The following is a 24426-nucleotide window of genomic DNA, read 5'->3' on the forward strand; positions in this document are numbered from 1 at the left end:
ATGAAAAAAAAGTGTGTGTGGTTCGAGTTATTAACTACCATCCTAACAGGATCCAGAGCGAACTTGTCTGACGTTTGTATGGCTTTAAAGACGATTGCAATTGGGCAGTATATAAGATTGTCTGAATACATAATTCAGAGGTGGCTGAACACATCTTGGCACGAGGGGAGTGGTCCTGGACCTCTTGAAAGAGATGGGGATCCCACCACTCCTGAGAAGAAAGTTCACTCTGGACCCAGCAGCTTGTGGCAAATACCCTCCATGGGGGAAAGGCGATTAAGGGAGACAGTGGCAAGACAGTGGGTGAAACTGATCACTTTGTCCCTTTTCAGGCTGGGTCCAAGCCTGGCTCTTTAAAGGCCTGAAGTGTCCTGATGGGTGAACTTCATGGGGAGAAGGACAAGGACAAGGGGAGAGCCCCCCTGTGGTGCTGTTTTTCAAGAAAAAGAGGTGCCAGAACTCACCTTGAAACACCTCCCTTGTTCTCTTATTATGGCAATGGTGCCCACCTGAGAGGTGCCGGAACTGAGTTCTGGCTGAATAAAAGCCCTGGCCACCCTATTATTCTTGCTTAATCTCTCAGCAAATATTCCATTGATGGTGGAATCTTCCTGAACTGACTCTGTGAGATGGGTATTGAGGAGGGTCCATGTTTTACCAAAGGGGACATTTCCAAGTGAGTTCCAGCACCTCTTTTTTTCTAGACAAATAGCACTGGCACTGGGTGATTATTATTTTGGGAGAGGGCAGCAGTTGTACCGTAGGGTGCCGAAGGGTACCAGCTTGTTCTCAGAGCTATTTAACCTCCCACACTAACCATTGGGAACAATCATTTGGTGATTCGGGGCACAGTGTCCTCTGTGTGCTGGTGGAACAATTTCTCCGTAACATCTGAATCAGAAGAAGCTGTGCAAACCTTGGACCAGTGGCTGGACTCAGTGGTCGGTTGGACGAGGGCCAACAAACTGATTCTGAATCCTGGCAAGGCAGAGGTGCTGAGAGTGTCCAGTTCTCCAGCTGGGACAATTGCCTGCATACTCCCCTCTGAAAGAGTAAGTTTGTAAATCCAGGGATTCGCCTGCATCATCTGTGTCGCTAGAAGCCCAGCTGTCCTCCATATGGAACTTGCTGAACTGACTGGGAGACTCCGAGACCAGAGAGAAGAGACAGTGGAAGAAGACTGGAAGAAGTTTAAAGAATATTTGGAAAAATATGTTAATGTTTAAATCTTTGAATAGCTTTGGAAGTGGATATGGGCTGTAGGGTTAGAAGTAGAAGATAGTGTATTTTTAAAAAGTATTATTTGTAAGTGATAAAGTGTGAAGATTTTTTAAGGTAAAAGTAAGTGTGATTAAAAAAATGGTTAAAAATTATGATATATGAAACTGCTAAAGGTGAGGTAAAATAAAAATCAGATAGGGGGGACTTGGGGAAGCTCACCTAACAATGTTTAGAAAAAATAAGGATAAGACAAGAATTTGTTTGTATTTCTGTTTGTATTGTTTATTTGTGTTATGAAATGAATTAAAAAAATGGAAAAATAAATAAATAGAAGCCCAGCTGTCCTCAGTGGCCAGGAGTTCCTTTCACCAGCTGCAGCCATGTGCTGGTAAACTGCCAGGCTGGATTACTGAAATGCCCTCTGTGTGGTTGGCCTGGAACCTGCAGCGAGTGCAAAAAGGAGCAGCTGGACTGCTCCCTGGGGGCAGAATACAGTATTGGCTTCATGTTACGCCAGTGCTGAAGGCCTTGAACCCGCTGCCAGTTAGCTGCGGGACTAAGTTTAATATGCTGGTCCTGGTATACAAAGCCCTATGCGGCTCGGTACCAGGATAAACTAAGAGAGCGTCTTGCCCCTTATATACTCAGCTGGTAGCTCAGTCGGCAGAGCTTGAGGCAATCTCAAGGTTGTGGGTTCAAGGCCCACGTTGTCCCCTTCCAACTCTACAATTCTATGATTCTATAGCATGCTTTGCAGACTAGACTTTGTGCTGCAGATAGAAGAGATCTGTCCCACCCCCACATGATGCAGGAATCAGGCCTTTAGTGTGGCGGCACCACAACCCTTCGGAGCTCCCTCCCAAGTCTGTGTATGAAATTGCTTTTACTGTTGATCTTTTATTATTGTTAATTGCTATGAGGTGTTTCTTGGGAAGCAATGCATAAATTAAGCAAATAAGCAAGCGGTGTTTGATCCTTTAAGAACCACAAGTTTGTATATATGTATTGCCTCTTATAAAAAGTATGGGGCATGGGGACCTCAGAGCCCCAGATGCAAACCCGTTTTTGGGTTCTGCCATTTGGGCGGAAAAATAAATGACAAGCAAGGTTACCAGCGCCATCTGCTGGCAGAGTGCAATTGTAAGCCTCCTCACTTGTAGTGTAAGCAATTTCAAGCCGAGCAATAGATTTCTGAAACAAATTTTAAAGTCCAGAGTACCCAAGTGGAGAGGGGAATCTGGAGTGGACTTTGACCTTTCAAATTTCAGCGGCACCCTCTGCAAGGCCAAAATTAGACGCCTCTCCTGCCTCTTGCCTTCCATTCTATTCAATTCACTACATCAGTGGCTCCCAATTGGCCAAGTACTGCGGACCCCTCCCCCCCTTTTCAAAATCAAAGCCACTGACCCTTTACTTTCGAATCTTATATATTTCAATGGTAGCTTTTGTTATGTGAATGGGTGCCAAGGACCCCTTGGGTGGGTTATGCAGACCCCCTGAGGACTGGGGACTAACAATTGGGAACCACTGCCTTATGTCATTGGAGTTTTCTTGGCAGGGATACTGGAGTAGCTTGCCACTTCCTACTCCAGGTAGGCTCCATGATCACTGCAGATGGTGACAGCAGTCACGAAATTAAAGACACCTGCTTCTTGGGAGAAAAGCAATGACAAACCTAGACAGCATCTTAAAAAGCAGAGACATCACCTTGCCGGCAAAGGTCTGTATAGTTAAAGCTATGGTTTTCCCAGAAGTGATGTATGGAAGTGAGAGCTGGACCATAAAGAAGGCTGATCGCCGAACAATTGATGCTTTTGAATTATGGTGCTGGAGGAGACTCTTGAGAGTCCCATGGACTGCAAGAAGATCAAACCTATCCATTCCTAAGGAAATCAGCCCTGAGTGCTCACTGGAAGGACAGATCCTGAAGCTGAGGCTCCAATACTTTGGCCACCTCATGAGAAGAGAAGACTCCCTGGAAAAGACCCTGATGCTGGGAAAGATGGAGGGCACAAGGAGAAGGGGACGACAGAGGACGAGATGGTTGGACAGTGTTCTCGAAGCTACGAACATGAATTTGACCAAGCTGCGGGAAGCATTGGAAGACAGGAGGGCCTGGCGTGCTCTGGTCCATGGGGTCACGAAGAGTCGGACACGACTGAACAATTAAACAACAACAAGCATTATGTCATAGTTGCGATACCCTGCGGCACCGCTGGGCTTGCCTTTAGAGCAGCAAGTGGAACCTAAACATCTAGGCCGCAACATCTCCCCGTCTCCCCAAGAGTCGCTGCTCGTCTTGGGAGGCAGCGAGGACTGGGGCCTCCTTTTGGGGCAGCTTCTTCAACCTCTCCCAGGAGGCCTGCCCTTGCCGGGGGCTGAGAGGGGACTCGGCTGTGAGGAGGCACCTCTGGCCTCATGCCAGACTTGTTTTCCCTCATGGTGAACGGGGTGGGGAGGGTTTTGGTTGTGAAATGCCAGCGTGCTGCTCGAAAAGGCTCCGCTTGGGCAGAAGGGGCTGTACGGGTCACATGCCAGCCCAGCAGGGCTCCATGCAAGAGAAGGCACTACAAAGAGCGATGTTTTGGCAGCTGGGAAAGGGTTTGGAGGCCTCTCTTAGGAGATGCTTGTATTGCCAAGGCAGGGCAGTTGTGTCTCCCCTCCCCTCGCTATACGTACGTGGTCCTGGTGTGATGCTTGAGGGATTGTTTAGGGAAGAACCAGCGAGTCTTCATGGAGGCCCAGAGTGCAAGCCCGCTCCTGGCTTCTTGGCAGAGGTGGCATCAAATGGACGAAAGGGGAAGGCTGCTGCCTAGCGTGGCACTGGTGTTGCCCCAAAGTAGGCACCTGCCCCCTATGATCTCAAAAAACTGTTCTAGGCCTTATCCTGCTGTTATAAGAATTATAAGGTCTCAAATATAAATTAAATGTTCATAAATGTACAAGGCAAACACATACATAAGTATATAAACACTGTGTCTGAAATAGTAAAGGTAAAGGGACCCCTGACCATTAGGTCCAGTCATGGCCGACTCTGGGGTTGCAGCGCTCATCTCACTTTATTGGCCGAGGGAGCCGGCATACAGCTTCCGGGTCATGTGGCCAGCATGACTAAGCCACTTCTGGGGAGCGAGAGCAGCACACGGAAATGCTGTTTACCTTCCTGCCAGAGCGGTACCTATTTATCTACTTGCACTTTGACGTGCTTTCGAACTACTAGGTTGGCAGGAGCTGGGACTGAGAAACGGGAGCTCACCCTGTCGCGGGGATTCGAACCGCCGACCTTCTGATCAGCAAGTCCTATGCTCTGTGGTTTAACCCACAGCGCCACCTGCGTCTGAAATAGTACAGGAGAGCAATCCTGAATCCATTTTGACTCTCCCAAATTGACCTCAAATATTTCTCTGCAAGGAGGAAGGAAATGGGAAAGCCTCCCCATTGTCTTTTGCTTACAAATCCTGTCTTCAGGGCGTATTTGTGTATGAATAGGGTGAGCCTGAGACCTGGATTCAGGAACTAAAGTATTAACCATCACAAAAGAATAGCCGGGCTGCCCAGGTAAAGCAATCAGTGACCATTATCAGGTATCCTGGGAGGCCGGATTTAGACCGCTGTAGACCGCCTCCCCTGCTGTAGACTCCTCCTTCTGTGATGTATGTATGGTGTTTTGGGGGGGGGGTCTTGGGCTACAGGGTGGGCAATTTCAAAAGTCTATATAAGGGCTTGTGCACCGTTGTTCGGTGTGCTCCTCCCTCCTGCGTGTGGTGAGTGGGGACCCCACCCCGTTGCAACAGTTTAAGAAAGATCAGGCTTACTAGCTGCTTTGCTTCTCAATATACAGTGGTACCTTGGGTTAAGAACTTAATTCGTTCCAGAGAACCTGAAACTGTTAACCTGAGGAAACACTTTAGCTAATGGGGCCTCCAGCTGCTGCCACACCACTGCTGCACAATTTCTGTTCTCATCCTGAAGCAAATTTCTTAACCCGAGGTACTATTTCTGGGTTAGCAGAATCTGTAACCTGAAGTGTCTGTAACCTGAAGCGTCTGTAACCCGAGGTACCACCACTGTACTCAGGTTGGCCTCTGTTATTTTCTCCTACCAATAGGGGACCCACTTAAGGACTCTATATGGGCTCTTGGATACCCCATAAGAGAAAAGGAGCAGGTTTTTTCTTATAACACTGCCATTGTCGGAAATCTTCCCTCCATGTCCTCCGCCTCAACACTTCTTGGTTCATCTCCGTGCCGCTGCAGTGCCAACTGACGTCCGTTTGTGTCGGAAGATGCCACCGTCATGGGCCAGAGGCGATGAGCAGCCAAGGTGAAGGCAGGAGGGCACAGGCAACCCCCACCCACCGCTGCCAGCCTCTTCATGACGCACCTCTGTGGGCTGCACCTTCTCAAGAAGGTCTCCCTTCATTAGCTTTCCGCTGTGGCTCCTCCGAGTGGAGGTTGACGCTTTTGTCACTGGCAATTTGTTGAAGGAGAAGAAGGGTTTGTTGTGAGCAATGAGGTCGCGCCGTCTCCACACAGACCTAATTACTTTGCGCTACAGCAAAATGAAATGAGGCCCATGAGTCACCGAGGAGGAGATAGAAGGAGCGGGCCGGAGGAGGCAGCCGGCTCCTCTCCCATCAAGAGAGAGCTGTCAATCCATTTGAGCCCGGCATGCCGATTAATCATCCAACTTTCCGACTCCCGTAGCAATTAGAAGAGGCCTGCTGGGTCAGAGCAAATGCGGCCCACCTAGCCTCTTGTTCTCACAGTGGGCAACATGGGAATCGTGGAATCGTAGAGTTGGGACCCCAGGGGTCATCTAGTCCAACCCCCTGCAATGTAGGAATCTCAGCTAAAGCATCCATGAGAGATGGCCATCCAGCTACCGTTTGAAAACCTCCAAGGACAGCTCTTACTATATTTTGCTTCACTTGTGACCCTCAGAAACTGACTTTAGATAAAGCCAGGAGCCACATTGGCCCATGGCTACAAAAAAAACAAACAAAAAAAACAACCACAAAAAAAAAACAACCCTCAATGCTAGTGCCTCTTTCACCTTCTGAAGTCTCAAGTGGCTTAGAAATGAACTAAACTTCATAGTTTGAAAGAAAGGCCATTGCCCATACTTTTGCTTTCATTCCATGTCCCTGTAGCGCAATGGTAAGCAAAGTATTGTTGATCTTATGCTGTTCATGACCATATTTTCCCCCTTCCCAATGATGATATTTTTTCCGAAAGAAATGATAACCCCTCAAAATAAAAGCCTGTGCCCTTGACTTGCAGCCTCGTCAATGAGTTAAACTAAAGCTTGAATCGAATTTATGCGCAGATTTGGCTGGTGACTTATCTGGTCTCTGGTCAAACAGGCTTTTTGGATTGTTGAAATACCTACAAACCTACAAACCTGTTTGACCCGAGATGACGGCAGGCTGAAGGAATAAATGTATTGCACCCGAACATACACACTGACCATTCTGCCATGGCCCTTTCCTCTCCCTAAAACAGCTTTCCTCAACCTGACACCCTCCAGATGTTTTGGACTACAATTCCCAGCAGCCCCAGCAGCAGCATCATACAGCTGTGTCGGCTGAGGTTGATGGAAGCTGTGATCCAAAACATCTGAAGGGCAGCAGGCCGGGGAAGCCTACTGCGGACACTCCCTGACCCCAGCTTTAACCTTTATGCTTTCTAAATATTTCAATGGGCCTATTTTTGACAGGAGGGGAAAATAAATGACCTGAATAATTAGAAGCACCTGCTTTGAAAGCAAAAGGTCCACGTTTCATCCTCAGGAGCCCAATCCCCAGGAGGTTGGTGCAGGGGTGCAATGCACTCCACACAATCCATGACACTCACAGCACCTCCTCTGGGCTTCCTTTGCCTCAATCTTTGGACATAGAGGAGGCCCAATCGGCCAGGCCAGCTCTCCCATGAGGCAAGATGAGGAACCCGCCTCAGGCAACAGAATCCACTGGGGCAGCAGATCCCAATATCAATCTTTTCCCCCACCCCAGCCCTTCTTCCCTGGCAGAGAGGGAGGTGCCATTTTGGGGCCTGCCTCAGGTGCCCAGATATCTTGGGCCAGCCATGCCAATCAGGGACTAAAAGTGGGTATCTTTAGTTGGAGGATATTGGGAAACTGGACCAGCGGAGTCCATCACCAGGTGACCATTGAGGGAGCGTACGTCTTTTCACATAAGAGGCACTCGGCTATCTGTGGCAGCCCCACAGTCCCTGCCTAGAGGGACTCCTCCTTTTTTTGCCTCTGCCCTTTTCTGGTCATACTCTCACCGGCCCTCAAGAGTGGGGCAGGCACGGCCAACCAACCGGCTCAGTGTCGTTGCTGACATTCCCACATAAGACCAGCGTTGCTGGCATGGTGCACTGCAGCTGAGATGAATACACCACCCTTGTGCTCTTTGGACATGGTTGCGTACATGTTGATGTTTTTTTATAATGCCGTGGCAGATCACCTATATCCCTCTTGCATGTGGCATCAGCAAGTGGGGAAAGGGAAGAAGAAAAAAACAAAATGGGAAAAAGTCCACCGAGAACTTCATCTCAACTTTCCTTGATGTGAAGAAGTTGAAATAGGATCTGTCATTCCCTCCTCGTGTGCTTCACCATCTTGGCATGGCAGCTTCAAACATTCTCATTCTCATTCATCCATCTTCCCAAAAGATGGAGGGGGGAGGGAAGTGAGAAAAAGCGCAATCCGTTCAGTCCCAGATCCTTTGCGTCAGGCCTGCCCAGGTTCATAAATCAGCCATTTCAATACTCTGCCCATTTCAAATGACGTCCAGCTCTTTCATTAAGCTCATGATTTATCGCTGGAAGGTGCTCTCTTTTATTTTATGCCCGATTTATAAACTTTTTTCCCTGCTCTTTCCCCACCCCACCCCTCGTCGGAGATCATGTTCGCTTTGTCCACCGGGCCAACGAGACAGTAAATTTATTGTCTGAGAACCGCTACTCTGAAAGATGACATCAATGCGAAGAGCGTGCTTGCGTTGCCACTTCCACGGACGAGACAGCCATTGGAGAATCCGCGCTGGGTGGAGTCATGAGGTCACTCGCCATCACGGGTGGACCTATGGCATAAAAGCACATGATGGGGGCAACAGCAGGAGAAGACGCATCAGCCAGGTGGGAATCTCAGCGCTGACGTTTTGGGGAGGCATGATGGACAAGCTGACCTGGATCTGCCTCTCCCTTGCCAGTCTCTCTGGCCCACTGTGGGCAATCCCTGTGGCCAGCGAAGGGTCCTACTGGCTCCCAGGTAAGTCCTCTCCCTTTCCATTTGCTCAGTAAGACATTGTTTGGTTGTGGAAGAATAGATTCAGGAGACCAGAAAAGCCAAGGGAGAGAGATTTGGGGAACTATCTCCCCCACTGCGGGGCATCCAGTCACACCCCTTCTTTTAGGGAACAGGTAAGACACGCCTCTTCCAGCAGGAGTTTGCCCTCATAGCTCAGTGGCAAAGCATCTGCCTTGCATGCAGAAGGTCCCTGGTTCAATCCCCGCTGGCCTGAGACCTTTGAAAACTGCTGCCAGCTAGTGTGCACAACACTAAGTTAGACGGTCCAACAGGCTGATACAGCATAAGGCAGCTTCTCATGTTCCCAAGGAGAGGAACAGCCAAGAGATTTATGAATGGGTCGACATTGCTGCTTTAAATAGGATTTGGGCTGATACAATTGTTTTAAGTTCTTGTGTTGGGTGGTTATTGCATCATTTATTATTATGACAGGAACCGCCCTAAGGGCCTTTGGGCAAAGCATATCAATTTCCTAATATAAATAAATGGATAAGCATCCCAGTTCACACAGGTGTGCCGATTGCTTGAGGACTAGAAGCTGGGTGTCGGCTTAAGGGAGCCCCTGGTGCCCTAAATTGACCCTCAAGGGATGATCAACAGGCACATCGGGGAACCGGCAAGCCCTTTGCCGGGAACCTATCAGGATACAGAATCAGAGAATTGTAAAATTGCAGAGTTGGAAGGGACCTTGCAGGTCATCTATTCTAACCGCCCCCCCCCCCCACTGGAAATGGCTCCTGCACTAGGCACTGCCAAATACGAGGATCTTTGAAAGAGCATCAGTCCATCCATTGAGAAGCTTTTCCTCCTGACGTTTAATAATGACAGAAGAAAATGAATGCCCATGAAAGCCACTCATCCCTGGGAATGGCCATTGTAGCAGCCTTTGTAGGTCACTGAGATCTGCTCCTTGTCAAAGGATGAGGTGGGCGGTTGACGCTGCTGGAGGCCTGCAGAAAGAAACTGGGGGGGACTTTGGCTGCAGAGGAACGCCAGACCCTGACATGATCCTTTCTGGCTGGGGTGAGGAGGGAGGCAAAGGTTTTGAGCCACAGTTCTTCACTTGCAGCAGGACAGGTCTGACCCAAGGAAGCCTAATTCACTTATGGAACTCCTTGCCACAAGCAGCTTAGATGGCCTTTTTAAAAAGGCATGTCCGAGGGCAGGCTGAGCCTCTCAGAGGCCCAGCTTTTGACATTCCTACCTATAATGAAAATTAAAAACGGCGAGCCAGCACAGAAAAACAAAATAGGGCATTCAACAACCGAAAGCTGCTTCCTTTTATTGCTTCAGACTCACAGCAGTAAATAAAAATAATCTGCCTGAGAGCAAGTCTGAGTACTAAATGCACAGACTGGATGGGAGAAATTGGCATTGGAAACTCCTGATTCTCAAATATTTTGGCAGCAGTTCTAAGCCCACTTACCTGGGAGTAAGCCCCACTGAATTCAATAAAACTTACTTCTGAGTAGATATGTTTAGGATTGTGCTGCAAATTGCTGTGCAAATGGCATTTTAAAAATATTGTGAATACTACTGCCCAGGGGAATGCGATTATAATTTATGTGCAAAGCACACACCGCCATTACCTGTCTGTGCATCTTCCTTGTGTGCACATAATGTGCTTTCTTACAAAAAGTCACAATTCATATCAGAAGCAGACAGAGTGGGAGAAAATAATAAGAACAGAGACATTTTCAGTGCTAATGCAGAGGAGCTTTAAAGTCAAGATTCAAACAAGAGGCGTCTTGAAAGAGGCCAACAGAGGTTTATAAAAAGTGAGAAATATATTAAAAACACACATACGCAAACAACAGGAATAACAACAAACTACAGAGGCCCACAAACTCAGAGCCACAAGCCTGTGGGCCTCAGTTCACACACCCTTTTCAGTACAGGCAGGCAGACCCCATCAGAACCTGGAATTGCCCCAAATGTTAATAGGTATCAGTTAACAAGAAAAAGTATCATTTTACTAAACTATGTATCTTCTTTGCTTAAATTTGCAGTTATAAGCTGTGTGTGTGTGTGTGTGTGTGTGTGTGTGTGTGTGTGTGTGAGTGTGTGTGTGTGTGAGAGAGAGAGAGAGAGAGAGAGAGAGAGGTTTTTGTCCGATGTGCATAAAAGCAAGTTTATCCAATGTCCAAAAATTGGCATCTAAATCTGAGGGGGCCCTTGAGGCCCCGGGCCAAGGGGCCTTCCTGGCTCCCGCCCCATAGTATGCCCTAGATGCAGGGGCCCTCTGAAGAGCAGAGGGTGAGCCCAATAGAGTAGCAGGGGGCAAGCTGCCCCATAGACACTGGAGGACTTTGGTCTGATCTTACACTCTTAAAGGTGACAGAATAACGCAGGGGGAAAGCTACTGGGTAGGGGGGGCTCTCTTTTGCAGGGAAAAAGAGAAGAAGGTGGGTGGATTGTGCAGAGCCCCTTTGGGGGGGGGGATCTACTACCACACGCGTTTCAATTGCCACCCACTATGCCTCAGTTGGCCCATGACAAGGCAGAGGGTCCCCCCTCAGGCTGTGTGTGTCGTTCTCTCCTTACAGCCACTGATGAAGATGCCAGGATAACTCTGGAGGCCCTGAGCAGCAGGAACAGAGGGTCCTCCCTCATGCAGACCCCACGGGGATTAGTGGGAGCACAGGTGGAAGACACTCTGAGGAAAGCAGGTAAGACAGAGACACCCCCTCTCGCCTCTGGAGGAGCAAGCCAGGCAGGACATTATTGCAACGCTGCTTCCCAGTGGATCCTGCTCCAAGGGTTGAAGCCGCCCACACCATACCTGCCCTTAAGACTACCTGTTCACCTTCTTTTGCACTCCATGCAGCCTAGCAAACCAGGGAGCATTCAAAACAGAGCCAGGGGTCTTCAGACTGATGGGTCAGGACCTATGGCCTGATCCAAGGCTGGGTGCAACTGCAGCAGGTGGATTTGAAAGGGCGGAAGACCCCTGGTGTAGTGATTAGGGGGCTTCGAATCTCCGCTTGGCCACAAACTCTCACTTGGGCCAGTTCTTGCCTCTTCACAGGGTTGTTGTTGTTAGGATCAAGTGGGAAGAAAGTCACCTTGGGTATAGAAAAGGTGAGATAAGAAAGTCCTGATAAGCGAGATGCTGGGGAGGGGCAGAATAGGGAAATGCCTGGTATTTTTACTTTTTTGTTTTGTTATTTTTAATTTGGAAAACTCCCATCCAAAGAGGAAACGTTGAGCAGAGGCTCTTCTTCTTCCCCTCTAGGATTAAGAGAGCTGGCAAACTGGTTTGACCAGCGCCAACCATGAGCTGAAAGAGAGCATGGGCACACTGCCCCCTTTGACTCTGTCAACTCCTGTCATAGGAAGCAACGTCCAAAAGCTCCCACCAAGGGCAGCTGGGGAAGGGGACCAAACCAAGGGTGGAACATGGGCCACGACCCAAGCCAGCCTCACCTTTCCAAAGGAGAAAGCAATGCCTGAATGTATCTTTTCTTTTTGTTCCAGGTCTCCAGCCCAGAGGCTTTATGCCATCGAGGGAAAATGTCAAAGAGGTGAGAAGCCCCCACCCCCAAGGCCATTTGAAAGCTTTTCTTCTTGTTATGGGTGCTGTGGCTCTGCTGGGTTCTCAGCGTGTGGCCAGGGACTCTCGGTCAACCCTCCTTACATGGCTCAACATGCCTTTCCCATATTTCTGTTCGCTTTTCTTAGGTACTCTTCGGAAACCTCCCCCAGAACACGCTGCTGAGCCGCTTGCTAGCCACAGACAGGAAGCAGTACAAGAAGCGTGGAAACCTCTCCGAATGTTTCTGGAAATACTGCGTGTAACTGATGGCTGGGAGTGGCTGATGGCCAACTGGACACCCCCTCCCACTCCCCATTCTGGCTCCTTTATTTATGTCATCAAGAAGAATCCTAGAACCCTGCATATAGATTTGTGCATATTTAAAAGATTAAAATAAAGAAATGTGAAGCTGGCAAAAACAAATCACACTCCAGACCACAACCTCTATGATCCTTGCTGTTTGCGAGAGGAATAAATCCTATCTGGTTTGCTAAGATCTTGTAAGCAAAGAATTGTTTTCTTCCTTCGGTGGTTCCTGTCTGCGTGGATAGGCTTTGAGTCTTTCTTTGTGTGTTATGCTCTGCCAGGCCAGCGGAAGGGAGGCAGGAAAAACACTTAGTAGTTTCTCTATGGGGGTGGGGGGGTGGAGAGCACTGGGAAAGGAAGGCCAGACATTTCTGTCCCAATTAAGGAGAGCAGCGGAAATGGCAAACTTTAGCTGTCACTGACTCTGCTGGCATTGAACTGAGTGTCCCTAGACTGACTATTCCTTTATGACAATCAAACCCAATTAACTTTTTTTAAAAGGCTCTCTACCCCCTGCAACCTCCGCTCTCATTTTTAGGCACAGACATGACAGCCTGTCCCTCGACCTCAGATGAAGAGTGGAGCTGGCAATGATGAATGGGCGGCAGCTCTTTGGAAGATGCCCGTCATAAATCTCTGCCTCTCTGGCGGGAGCATCATGCTGCAATCAGATAAAATGCACGGAAAGTTGATGTGATTTAAGAAGAACCAGCTCCGCTGAAGGAAGCACTTCCTCTCTATGGCTTTGACATAGTTTGGGAAGATTTGCAGTGTCTCTCAAAGAGTAAACAAGCCTCAGATGGAACAGCGAGCAAATGCAAGGTCCTTCTTAGAATCAAAACAATTAAGTGTAGCCATCAACTCGGATGAAATTATGAGTTATCCTGTTGCCGCTGCCAATTTGCCTTTACTTAATTCTGAAGCAGGTTCTGCAATCCCCGTCCTGTGTTTTTCACTCAAAATGTGTAAAGACTGAAACCAATTAAACTTTTTTTTTTCTTTCTGACAAGGCTCCCCTTCACTTCCCCAATGATAGGAAGGTCCAACAGCAGAAAGGCACCATGTTGTGGTTGTTGTTGGTGGTGGTGAAGAAAGAAGAAGGTGCTGGGGCTGCATTTTAAATTGCAAAATGACACTCAGGAAGAAAATTTTCACATTTTATTTTGTTTCAAAAAGAGAAAAATTCTCCCCATCTCACGCGCAAACAGGTCACCTTTTAAAAACGCGCATATTGAAAAGTATGGTACAAACAAGTTTATTGCCCCAAAACCAGTTTATAAATCCAATAACTAATTGGAACTATACATTCTACATTGTGGCTTGCAATGGGGTGTGTGTGTGTGTGTCCCATTCCTAGAGCAAATCCTCCTGAGCTGCGGCAGGTGACATGGTCTCTATCAGCAGCATCAACATTATATATACTGGGTTGTAGCACATGAGTCCTACTCAGAGTAGGTCCACAGAAGTTAAAATGTCCTGGCTACGTTAGGTGCATTAATGGGACTACTCTGAAGAAAACTTAGTTGGTGACAACTTTTTCTTCTTCTTCTTCTTTAAGAAAGTGGTTCCCAAGGAGGGGGAAAATAACTCTCCCTTCCTTTCCCGGCTAACTGCCTGGCATCACACCAAGCCAAGAGAAGGCAGATCCTGGGCGTAATTCAAAGGCAGAAATGAGGGAACTCCAGGAAGAGAGTTTTGTCAGTTTAAAATGCTGCTATTTCTACTTCTGAAAAATTTGACAGCCCTCGACGACGATAACCCTAATATATTCCTTGATGAGCCAAAATTGTTTCAACAAAAGTAGTGGCAGGAGAGGAGCACCGTCTACACAGAACTGCCTGAAAACCCCGCAGTTGGCTTCAAACAGAAAAGCATCACCTGACACTGCTATCACCTAAGGTGATTGACAGGTGGGTGGCCCTCCAGGGGTGGGAGAGAGGAAAATCTGGCTCTCTGCCATGAAAAGGAAGGACTGGACAAGATCTGGCCAGATGATCTCCAGGCATTAATCCAGCTCCAATGGGGAAGCCCCATTGGTGGAGATGGTGTGTGTGTGTGTGTGTGTGTGTGTGTGTGTGTGTGTGTGTTGAGCACATGCGCACCTGACTACTCATGGATTCTGGGAACCAAATGGTCTTTTGTAGTGGGGCCCTTGCCGCTTTGTCCCAAACAAGAACCAACTATTAGTTGCCATAATTTCAGAAATTTTGGAGTGGCATGAGGGGTGAGCCTTTGGAACCAGCATCTTGGAGAGCCAGAGGGAAAGATGAGCCGGGTCACGTGCACAGGAAGGGCGGACTTCTCTAGGGCGGTGCCTGTAGTGGAAGCAGCAGTGTCTCATCAAGGAGGTCCTTGCTGTCCTCCTCTTGAGGATCTCTGTCTTCCAGCCCGCCAACACCAGTCAAGCCGGCATTCCTGTTGTCACACATGATGCAGCCCTAGCAAGGGAAGGAAGTTGGTGAGTAACATGGAAGAATGGAGCCCTCCTGGGCAGGACGAAAGGTCCACCTGCTCCAACTTAGAGATGTACAATTTCCAGAAATTTTGAGGCCATGAGAAAAAAAACTGTTTCCCCCTGTTTTCCAAAATAGAAATTTTGGAAAAATTGGAAAAAAAAAGTTCAGTGTGGAGTAGTTTTACAAATTGTGTGAGTTGCAATAAAACAGGTAACCACCACCCCTTTCCCTCAAAAGCAACCAAAAAAGCAAGAAACCATCAACATAAAAAATAATCAGATTTGCCACAGCACCAATAGCAAATATAGTTAAGGTCCAACTCAATATTTAAGTTCCATAGGTCTACCCTTGGAGTAGTGTTTTTTAAAAAAAAAATACGGAAGACAAAACATATACATGCAGTTTATTCTATCTCATTTTCTGAACTACTACTATCATTTTTCATTTCTTCCTCCTCTTCGTCATTTTTCTCATGGACTTCTAAAAAACGGCTTTGGAAAAAATCGAGGGAAACCTGTCTGTGTCCCCCCACCCCCGCAATTTTTCTGGTTTTTTCCCAGGCCTTCCCATCTCTACTTGAGGACAGTTACTGAATAGTATGTTGCACTAAGGCTCAAACTCAATTTGAAAGGAAAAGAAGTGTGTGTGTTTTTTAAATTGAATTTGTTGTTATATATTATAAACTGCATGATGGTAAGAGAGCTCCTAAACAGTTTACAAAAATATGCAACAGAACATTAAAATGATTGATAAAACACAGTTAAAAGCAGGTATTTAAGAGTATTCAAAAGATGACTGAAGTCAGCAGTGGTTAAAAGGAAGTAAATCGCATGCAGCTTCTATGTGTTCAGATGGGCTGGCCCTAACAAAAATGTTTTGAGCAGTTGCCGGAAAGAGTACAGTGAGAGCACATGGATTTGAAACCCACAGTACCAGCTTCCATGCACCCAGGTTTCCTTACTTGGGTGTCAATTTCTTGGGGGACAGTCTGGGTGCGAATCCAGGGGTGGACCTCTGCCAGCTCCTCCTTCTGCCCTTCCGAGAAACAGGGCTGCTTGCTCTCCAGGGTGGCCAGCTTCTCCAGGTCCTCTTTCAGCACCTCCTCTGCAATTCTGCAAGAGATGAGAAGCTGGCTAGATAAAAAGGCACCAAAATCCTGACATCACCTCCTCCTACAACCTTCTGCATAAAGTTCAGCTAGTTTTCACCACCCAGAGTCCTACAGAGAAGGTGCAGCACCCTCCAAAATCTTAAAAGCCTTAAAACAACATTAGCTGCTAAAGCTGCAGAAAAGCAGGCCTTTTGTACCCCAGCCATGCCTGGAGGGCTGCAACTCCCATTGCTGTTGTCCCTGGTCATTGATCCTGGGGGACGTTAGGGCGCAGTTTAGACAATCCAATATCTGGAGGCCCAACAGATCCCTTCTGAACTGAATCTTCCCTGCTTTGCAATCACAATCTCTCTGCCACCCATATTTTGCAGTTGGATGCAAAACCTAAGCCCTACCCAAAGCACTTCTCTGTTCTTTATAAGCCTTTCCTCAAATTGGTCCATCCCTTCAGGTTCCTGAAAACAACTCCAAAGACATTTCAGGGCTGCCTCTGCCTTCTCAACAACAGCCTAGGGAACAGGCAGCAGAGTGATGAGAGGACCTCCCAATTGTAATTCCAAAGACTCTGCATGAAATGCAGATCTGCCCCTTGGCAACACATCCATCCATCCACCCGGGACTGGGCTGCCCATGGCTCTCCTTTCCTCCATTTACCTCTCTTCCTGGCCCATTATTAAAAAAACAAAAACATTCCGCACTTCATCCATTGTGTTAAGATGCTCATCAGAACGTGCTCTTTCTGCTCCAGTGCGGAGACAGACCGGGGTGGTGCCTGTGAGAGTTTCGGGAGATTTTCCTTGATGGAGAAGACTTCCATCAATAGCCACCACTCCCAGCAACAATAAAAACCCAATGTGCCCAGCACCTCACAAGGGGGCAAACATCACGGGGCCTGCTGGTGACTAAGCTACGGAAATCCTATTTTGCTCCCCTTCTTGAACTGCTTGCCCTTCCCCATCCCAATTTTCCCAGCGCTGCCTTCTGGAAGGCAGGAGGGCCTACCTAGTTTGGAGAAGTAGCAAAGCAAAGGCGTTTTCTCACCGCTTTGGCATTTGGTAGGTCATCTGGATTGGTTCAGGCAAACTATTCACTGTCCTCCACACCAACCTGGCTGGCCGCGGTGGCCGTTCCACCTCTTCTCCTCCTTCTTCACTGTTCTTCCCCCTTTTTGAGACCTCGGAGGAATCATTGCTGGCAAAGTATTTGCTGCTGTTTCCGCTGCCTGTTCGGAGACAGGTGGGTGGACAAGAATGAAATGTGGGTTTCTGCATAGGCCAATCTCAAGGCAGGGAGGAGGGTGGCCGTTCCCCTGCTAGCAAATCCCTTTGGGCTTCTCTTTCTGTGGAAGCCAACACACACAGCACTTCCTCTCCTTCTAAGTTGTGGCCCAGTCACTCAAGAAAAAGGGGCTGCAGAGATCCCAAGGCAAATTTTTTGCATCTGTCTTCACAGTGGGAGACGCAGGGCAGATCCCTCCTGTGCCTGAACTACTTTCACAGGAAGGGAGTCTGAGGAACTGAAGCAAACAGCAGTGACAAGGGGCAGTTTTTATTGACAAATTAAAGACTGACAAATCACTGGGTCTGGATAACATGCACCTGAGAGCAAAAACATGAAATTGCTGAGGAGTGATCCTCCTGTGGATAAGGAACTTGTTAAGCAGTATGAATCAAGGGGCAATCCTCCAAAAGGAGAGATCTAGAATCCCCCTAGGATTGGTACTGGGCCCTGTGTTTTTTAACTTGTTCACAAATGATCTAGAGTTGAGGTGAGCGCTCAGGTAGACTTGTTTGCTGTTGATGCCAAATTGTCCAAAGTGGTTAAAACAAAGAGGGATTTCTGAGGAGCTCCAAAGCGGGGTCTATGCGCAGGAAATTATAACATGATATTCAGTGTAAGCAAGTGCAAAGTGATGCACACGGGAGCAAAAAATTCTAATTTCACATATATGCTCATGGGGTCAGAATGGGATTGTAGCAGATAGCTCACTGAAGACGTTGATCCAGTGTGTAGCAGTGGTGAAAAAGGCAAATTCCACGCTAGAGATCGTTAGGAAAGGAATTGAAAGTAAAACTGCTGATATCACAAATGCCCTTATACAAAAGTGTTGTGTGAGTGCCTTTGAAGTATAGTGGACGCTCGGGTTGCGAACGTGATCCGTGCGGGAAGCAAATTTGCAACCCACAGCACCGCTTCTGTGAATGCACGGGTTGCGATTTGGCACTTTTGCGCATGCACAAAGTGTGATTTGGTGCTTCTGCGCATGCGCCGAAACCCGGAAATAACCCGTTCCGGTACTTCCGGGTTCGGCGCAGTGCGCAACCTGAAATTGCGCAACCCGAAGCGTCTGTAACCTGAGGTATGACCATATTGTGTATTGTCTGATCACCTCACCTCAAAAAGCATATTGCAGAGCAGGAAAAGGTTCAAACAGGGCAATCAAAATAATTAAGGGATGGAACTCATGGAACTTTGGAGTGTCAGGCATAGCCCTACTGGCTTTAGCCCAAACGTAGCAGAGTTTTCCTGCACAGCGAAGAAGCTAGTTGCGGCAGTAATGACAAGTCAGCTAGACTCAGAATAACTATTTACAGGATTTATTAAAAAGGAGAAAATAAAACAGCAGAGTTTCTGCATACAAGTAAAAGTAAAATAAACCCTCTCTTTCTCTCTCTCAAAACCATACACAGCACTTCTACTCCTAACAACACCTCACTTCAAACTGAGCTAGCAATCCCTTGATAACAGAGCAGAGTGCTGGTCGTTAACCAATCAGAGTGAGTAGTTTCTAGGTCAAGCAGACCTGGGCTTTCTGCCAAGAGTAAATTGACACCAGCTTGAGTTAATTGTGCGAAGCTAGAATCTGCAAGTTTCCCACGAGAACCAATTAACAGAAACTGAACACCCCCTCACAGATTCTGCTGAACAATTAACATCAAATACACCTATGTAGGAGATCATTTTTCCAGCAAACCTAAACCCTTGCACATTCGCTTGTTCTTTATCTTTGCCAATGGTTTAGTTAACACATCTGCTACATTTTCTTCACTTGATACATAAGTACAGGTGATTACATTGTCTTGTACACAGCAACGTACATTTTGGTATTTTACAGAGATATGTTTAGAACGCGATTTGAAACCCTCTGTTTTACTTAAGGTTATACAAGCTTGATTATCAATGTAAACTTGTACTGGTTCTCCACAATTTACATTTAAATCTGTTAACAAATGCTTGAAATAAATCACCTCGTTGCACAATTCACTCAATGCGGCGTACTCTGATTCCGTTGATGACACACTTACAACGTCTTGCTTGCGTGACCGCCAGCTGATTAAAGCTCCACCGACCATTATGACTAGTCCTGTGACAGATTTTCTATCCGGCAAATTTCCCCAGTCACTATCACAGTAGCAACTCAACATTTCATCCTCTGAAGAATTTAATTGTAACATATAGCCAATTGTCTGTTTGAGATATCTCAGAACTTGTTTTACCCCTTTCCAGGCATTTAGTGTGGGTTTTGAGACCAATCTACTTAATATGCCTACTGCATAGCTAATATCAGGTCTGGACCACTGTGCTATATACAATAAACTTCCAATTACAGAATGATATACATCAGGATGTTCAAATTCAGGACTCTCATCTACATGAAGTGTTTTTATGAAACCTGGATCCATAGGCACCACTGCCCCTTTGCAATCCTGCATCCTGTATGTAGTCAGTAGTTGTTTAACTTTGTTCTGCTGACTAATTAAGCAGCTGCCATCTTGGGCCCAGCACACTTCCAACCCTAGATATGTCCTAACCGGGCCTAAGTCTTTCACTTTGAACTTACTGGACAATTGTTTGGCAAACCTTTTAGTTTGTTTACCCACCTGCAGCCTACAATCTTTGCCCCCTCAGGCGCTGCTACTGGTGTAAAGACCTTGTGCTCATTCAGAGAGGACATCTCTTCCTCCATTGCCTGTTTCCAGAGCTCTGCCTCCTCTTTTGGTAACTTTAACACCTCCTGAAAACTCTTGGGTTCTGCAATCACACTAAACACATTTGCAGTATCAGGAGAAAAACGCACCGGAGGCACTCCTTTGTTTTGTCTTTTAGATCTTCTGGGAGAAAATTTTTCTTCTGACCGACTTTCCTCCTCAGAACTACGACCTCTCTTTTGTTGCTTAGCAACTGGTCTTTGGCTAACTCCACTTTCTTGAGAGCTCTTATCTGAACTTTCCTCCCCCTCAGACTCTGATTCTCTATGTTTACCTTCAGAGTCATGAAGCTCCTGGGAAGGTTCAAACCAAACCTCAGTATTGGCATGTAGTCTCTCCCAACCACTATGTTCACAAAAACTGGCATTCCTGGAGATCACAATGCCATTTGTCCCTTCAGCAAAACGGAAACCTTTTCCCAGCTCCTGGTAACCCACAAACACTAACTGTTTGGTCTTAGGATCTCCCTTCTTCCTCATTTGTTTTGGAATTAATACCCAGGCTTTTGATCCAAACACATGCAAATGGTCAATTTTGGGTTTTTTCTGAAACAATTTAAAGTACGGGGTTGTACCTATTGTTTGATGAAAGAGCCTGTTTTGGAGATAACACGCGGTGAGCATGCTCTCCCCCCAATAAGACATGGGCAAATCAGCATCATCAAGCATGGCAAACATCATATCTTGTAAAGATCTGTTTTTTCGCTCTGCAACGCCATTCTCCTCTGGGGAAAAAACGTTCGTTTTTCTATGCCCAATGCCACGCTTTTGTAACCAATCTTTAAAGGCATTTGACATAAATTCACCACCTCTGTCCGTCTGAATCCTTTTAAGTTTAATGGACAGAAATCTTTCCACAGATGCCACCCAGCCTTTAAACTTAGTGAACACGTCACCCTTATTCTTCATGGGAAAAACCCAGGAGTAACGCGTGGCGTCATCCACAATTGTTAGTGAAAAGCGCGATCCACCCCTGCTTACAGCAAATGGACCAATTACGTCCATGTGAACCAGCTGTAGCGGTGACTCACTAACTCTGTCACTTCTGGGGTAAGAGACTCTGTGGGTTTTAACCTTTTTACACACATTACAATCAAGGTACTTGTTACAACTCTTTAAATTACCCCCATCAGCCAATTCAGACATTTTTAGTACACTTTTCCAGCAAGCATGCCCCATTTTCCTATGCAATAAGTGCACACAGTTGTCATGTATAGCTTTGTTATTCACTGCAGGCTGAGATTTACTGACTACTGCTGCAACTTGAGATCCTGCTTTAAGCCAAAACAAGCCTCCCTCTGACTTAGCAGTGCCTAAAATCTCACCAGCCTTCTTAATGATGCAACTGTCTCCTTCAAAATGCACTTTAAACCCAGCTTTTAGCAAACAATCTACAGACATCAGATTGCTCCTTAATGAAGGCACACACAGTACATTTTGCAGACATTCACGAAGACAAGGAACAAAAACTGCACCCCCCGAAATCATTTCGGAAGTACTTCCGTCTGCTAGAGCCACCTGGCTGCGCTGTGCTGAGTTCTTGGAAACAAACAATTCATCTGAATTTACGATGTGGCGAGATGCTCCCGAATCGACCACCCAGACCGCTTGTTTCTCATCAGCAATCTTGACCTTGCCGGTCACCAGCTGAGCCGACTGTTTTCGTTTGAAGAATTTCTTTTTACGCTGCTGCTGCTGCTGATCTCGTCTCTGCTCCTGCACCGGCAACTGAGACTTGACCAACTCCGGACATTGTCGTTTTAGATGCGCTGAAGACCCACATCGGAAACAACGCCTAACAGCAAACGCTGACTTCTCACCGGCACGCTGCTCTTGCTTCACCTCTGGTACGGCATGAGAACTCCTTCCAAACCGCCCGCCTGTAGAAGCCTCTGCAGCCAACGACCTTTCTTGCCGCTTCTGCCATTCTTCAATCAAACGCCCAGTAACGTAACTGACTGATAAATCATGCTCCTGCATGCCTTCTAGAGACAAAACTAAATTATCCCAGCTTTCCGGGAGAGAACTCAAAATAATAGCCACCTTCTCCTGCTGGTCTAACGCACAGTCTCTTTCCTGTAGCGCAGTAAACTTTAACTGTAAACTGTGTAGGTGTTCCTGCATTGTAACCCCAGGCTGTAACATTGCCTTGTACAATGCCTTGCGAATGAACAGCTTGGAAACAGCTGTCTCACGCACATGGAGTTCTTTAAGTGCTTGCCACACACCTCTAGCTGTCTTGATTCCCCTCACATACGGCAACTGGGAATCTTCCAGCCCCAAGACAATTGTGGCCCTTGCTCTTTGGTCTTTATCGAGGTCTTCATCATCAGGCTTCGCAGGAAACTTACTCACCACTTGCCAGAGACGATCCCTCTGCAGCACTGCCTGCATGCGTTCCGACCACAGCAAGTAATTGGAGTCATTCAGACGCTCAAAAGCCATCTGAACTGGTTGTGAGGCCATCTTGAGAGCGATGTCCCTGGAACCCGGAACCAGCTACTCACGACCACCGAGAGAGAAAACAGGAACCACAGCACCCAGCACTCACACGCTGCAGCTGTTGTCCTTGTGTCCGCTGCGTCACCAGCTCACCACGGTCAGGAACCAGCCAGAGTCCATCAGCTGCACCAACAGGAACCGCAACTTCTGGAACTACTGGAACCAATGCCGTTGATGCTGACACCACCACAACTCAGGCTGGCAGCACAATGCCCATAACCTCATGGAACTTTGGAGTGTCAGGCATAGCCCTACTGGCTTTAGCCCAAACGTAGCAGAGTTTTCCTGCACAGCGAAGAAGCTAGTTGCGGCAGTAATGACAAGTCAGCTAGACTCAGAATAACTATTTACAGGATTTATTAAAAAGGAGAAAATAAAACAGCAGAGTTTCTGCATACAAGTAAAAGTAAAATAAACCCTCTCTTTCTCTCTCTCAAAACCATACACAGCACTTCTACTCCTAACAACACCTCACTTCAAACTGAGCTAGCAATCCCTTGATAACAGAGCAGAGTGCTGGTCGTTAACCAATCAGAGTGAGTAGTTTCTAGGTCAAGCAGACCTGGGCTTTCTGCCAAGAGTAAATTGACACCAGCTTGAGTTAATTGTGCGAAGCTAGAATCTGCAAGTTTCCCACGAGAACCAATTAACAGAAACTGAACAGGAACAACTTCCCCCATTGAGTGGAGAAAGTGGATCAGGAGCAGCTCTTCTCCCTCTCCCATAATACTAGCTCCCGGGGACATCAGAAGAAGATGAATGTTGGAAGATTCAGGACAGACAAAGGAAGTCCTCCTTCACACAGCACATTGTAAGGCACTGGCTTGCCCCATCCATGGACTAACATTTATCACCATCAAATATTTCAGGGTCTCCCTCTCGTGCCCAGAGCGCCTGCCTTACCTGTGCCACAACCAGACGTTTCATTGGAGCTGGAGCCGTTGGACCCAGAGACCAAGGAGCTGGACTCGGCAGACCCACTGCCAGAGGCCGCTGAGCTACTTCCAGACTGGGAATCTTCCAGTAGCAAAAGGTCGAAGAACTCACTGGAGACGGAGTGGCTGTCATTGTTCACGCTGTCCTCCCCATCCTCATCCTGCAAAGGAAATGGGACAAATCCATCCACACAAAGTCACTGCCGGGCTCAAGGAGAGATGGCGGTGCTTTTTGCAGGCACCCAGGTGGGGTCAGGATTAGCAGCTGGTACCAGCTCAGCTGGTTCTGAAAGTAAAAGACTCCTGTTGCGGAGCCAGATAATGTGGTCGCGCGAATACGGCCCACGAGCCCTGCAAACTTCCTTAACCTGTCCTCCAGATTGTTTGGATTACAACTCCCAGTGTACTATGGACACGCTGGAAGGGGCTGATAGGAGCCCAAAACATCTGGAGGGGTGGGTGCTTTAAACCCAAGGATTTCTCCTGCCAACAGAGACCAAACATGCTTCCCGCTGCTGTTTCATATGGCGCAATGTAGCCACAGACGCAAAGCACATGGTAGACGACAGCACACAACACACACAAAGGGGGTCTCATTTCCACAGTCGGCTGCGCCCAACTCACAGCTACAGCAGCTGTATGTGCCTGGGACCCTCTACCCATCCAAAGTGCAGCTGTGCCAGCTTCCCCAGTCCAATCTGGATTCAAGAGCCAATACATTTTTTCCTCTTTGCCTGCAGAACTGATTCCCACCTCTGAGAACACAGCGGAACGGAAACCGACCCAACGCAGGAAGTCCCTGTTCTTCGCTCCTTAGCTGCATCCCTGGGAGACAGAGGGCGTAATTAGAACAACCACCGTCTGCTGTTAGGCGGCTCCCGAAAGAGCCAGAAGGACCAGGACAGAAAAGGGGGGGGGGGAGGAATGAATCACCATGTTTGCAGCTGCCGTGCCCCATGTGCAGAGCACCACCCAAACCCAAGCGGGATAAGCAGCATAGACTGCAAGGGATCTCTGGGTGGGATGCCCCACCAGCAGCTTCACAAGGCCCCACA

At 47.5% G+C, this 24426-nt stretch overlaps 2 protein-coding genes across 6 annotated transcripts in view; one reads left to right on the forward strand and one right to left on the reverse strand.

Moving 5' to 3' along the window:
- The first annotated feature begins 8336 nt into the window (after positions 1-8336).
- UTS2 (urotensin 2) lies at positions 8337-12567 on the forward strand. Its single transcript, XM_028741672.2, has 4 exons — positions 8337-8499; positions 11085-11207; positions 12016-12062; positions 12220-12567. Exons 1-4 carry the CDS (start codon positions 8400-8402, stop codon positions 12334-12336), a joined length of 387 nt encoding a protein of 128 aa, XP_028597505.2. The 5' UTR covers positions 8337-8399; the 3' UTR covers positions 12337-12567.
- Positions 12568-13523: 956 nt separating this feature from the next.
- Positions 13524-24426, reverse strand: part of PER3 (period circadian regulator 3) — a 31739-nt gene continuing 20836 nt past the window's right edge. For 3 of the 5 annotated variants that reach the window (XM_028740504.2, XM_028740505.2, XM_077931428.1), the window contains exons 19-22: positions 23340-23532; positions 16988-17168; positions 15797-15947; positions 13524-14817 (exon numbers count right to left, since the gene is read on the reverse strand). In XM_028740504.2, coding sequence (XP_028596337.2) covers positions 14683-14817; positions 15797-15947; positions 16988-17168; positions 23340-23532 — 660 coding nt within the window. In that variant the 3' untranslated portion in view covers positions 13524-14682. Of the gene's footprint in view, positions 14818-15796; positions 15948-16987; positions 17169-23339; positions 23533-24124; positions 24197-24426 lie in introns of those variants that run through there. The other 2 variants (XM_028740507.2, XR_003707898.2) reach the window with 2 other exon arrangements.

The sequence above is a fragment of the Podarcis muralis genome, chromosome 7, assembly GCF_964188315.1.
Source record: "Podarcis muralis chromosome 7, rPodMur119.hap1.1, whole genome shotgun sequence".
Taxonomy (NCBI): domain Eukaryota; kingdom Metazoa; phylum Chordata; class Lepidosauria; order Squamata; family Lacertidae; genus Podarcis; species Podarcis muralis.

What these genes read in the sequence shown, in the direction of transcription:
- UTS2 (XM_028741672.2), top strand. Translation starts at nt 8,400, where the DNA reads ATGATGGACAAGCTGACCTGGATCTGCCTCTCCCTTGCCAGTCTCTCT. An exon ending in AGACACTCTGAGGAAAGCAG is followed by an intron (nt 11,208 to 12,015) that starts GTAAGACAGAGA and finishes TTTTTGTTCCAG; the next exon opens with GTCTCCAGCCCAGAGGCTTT. An exon ending in CGAGGGAAAATGTCAAAGAG is followed by an intron (nt 12,063 to 12,219) that starts GTGAGAAGCCCC and finishes CGCTTTTCTTAG; the next exon opens with GTACTCTTCGGAAACCTCCC.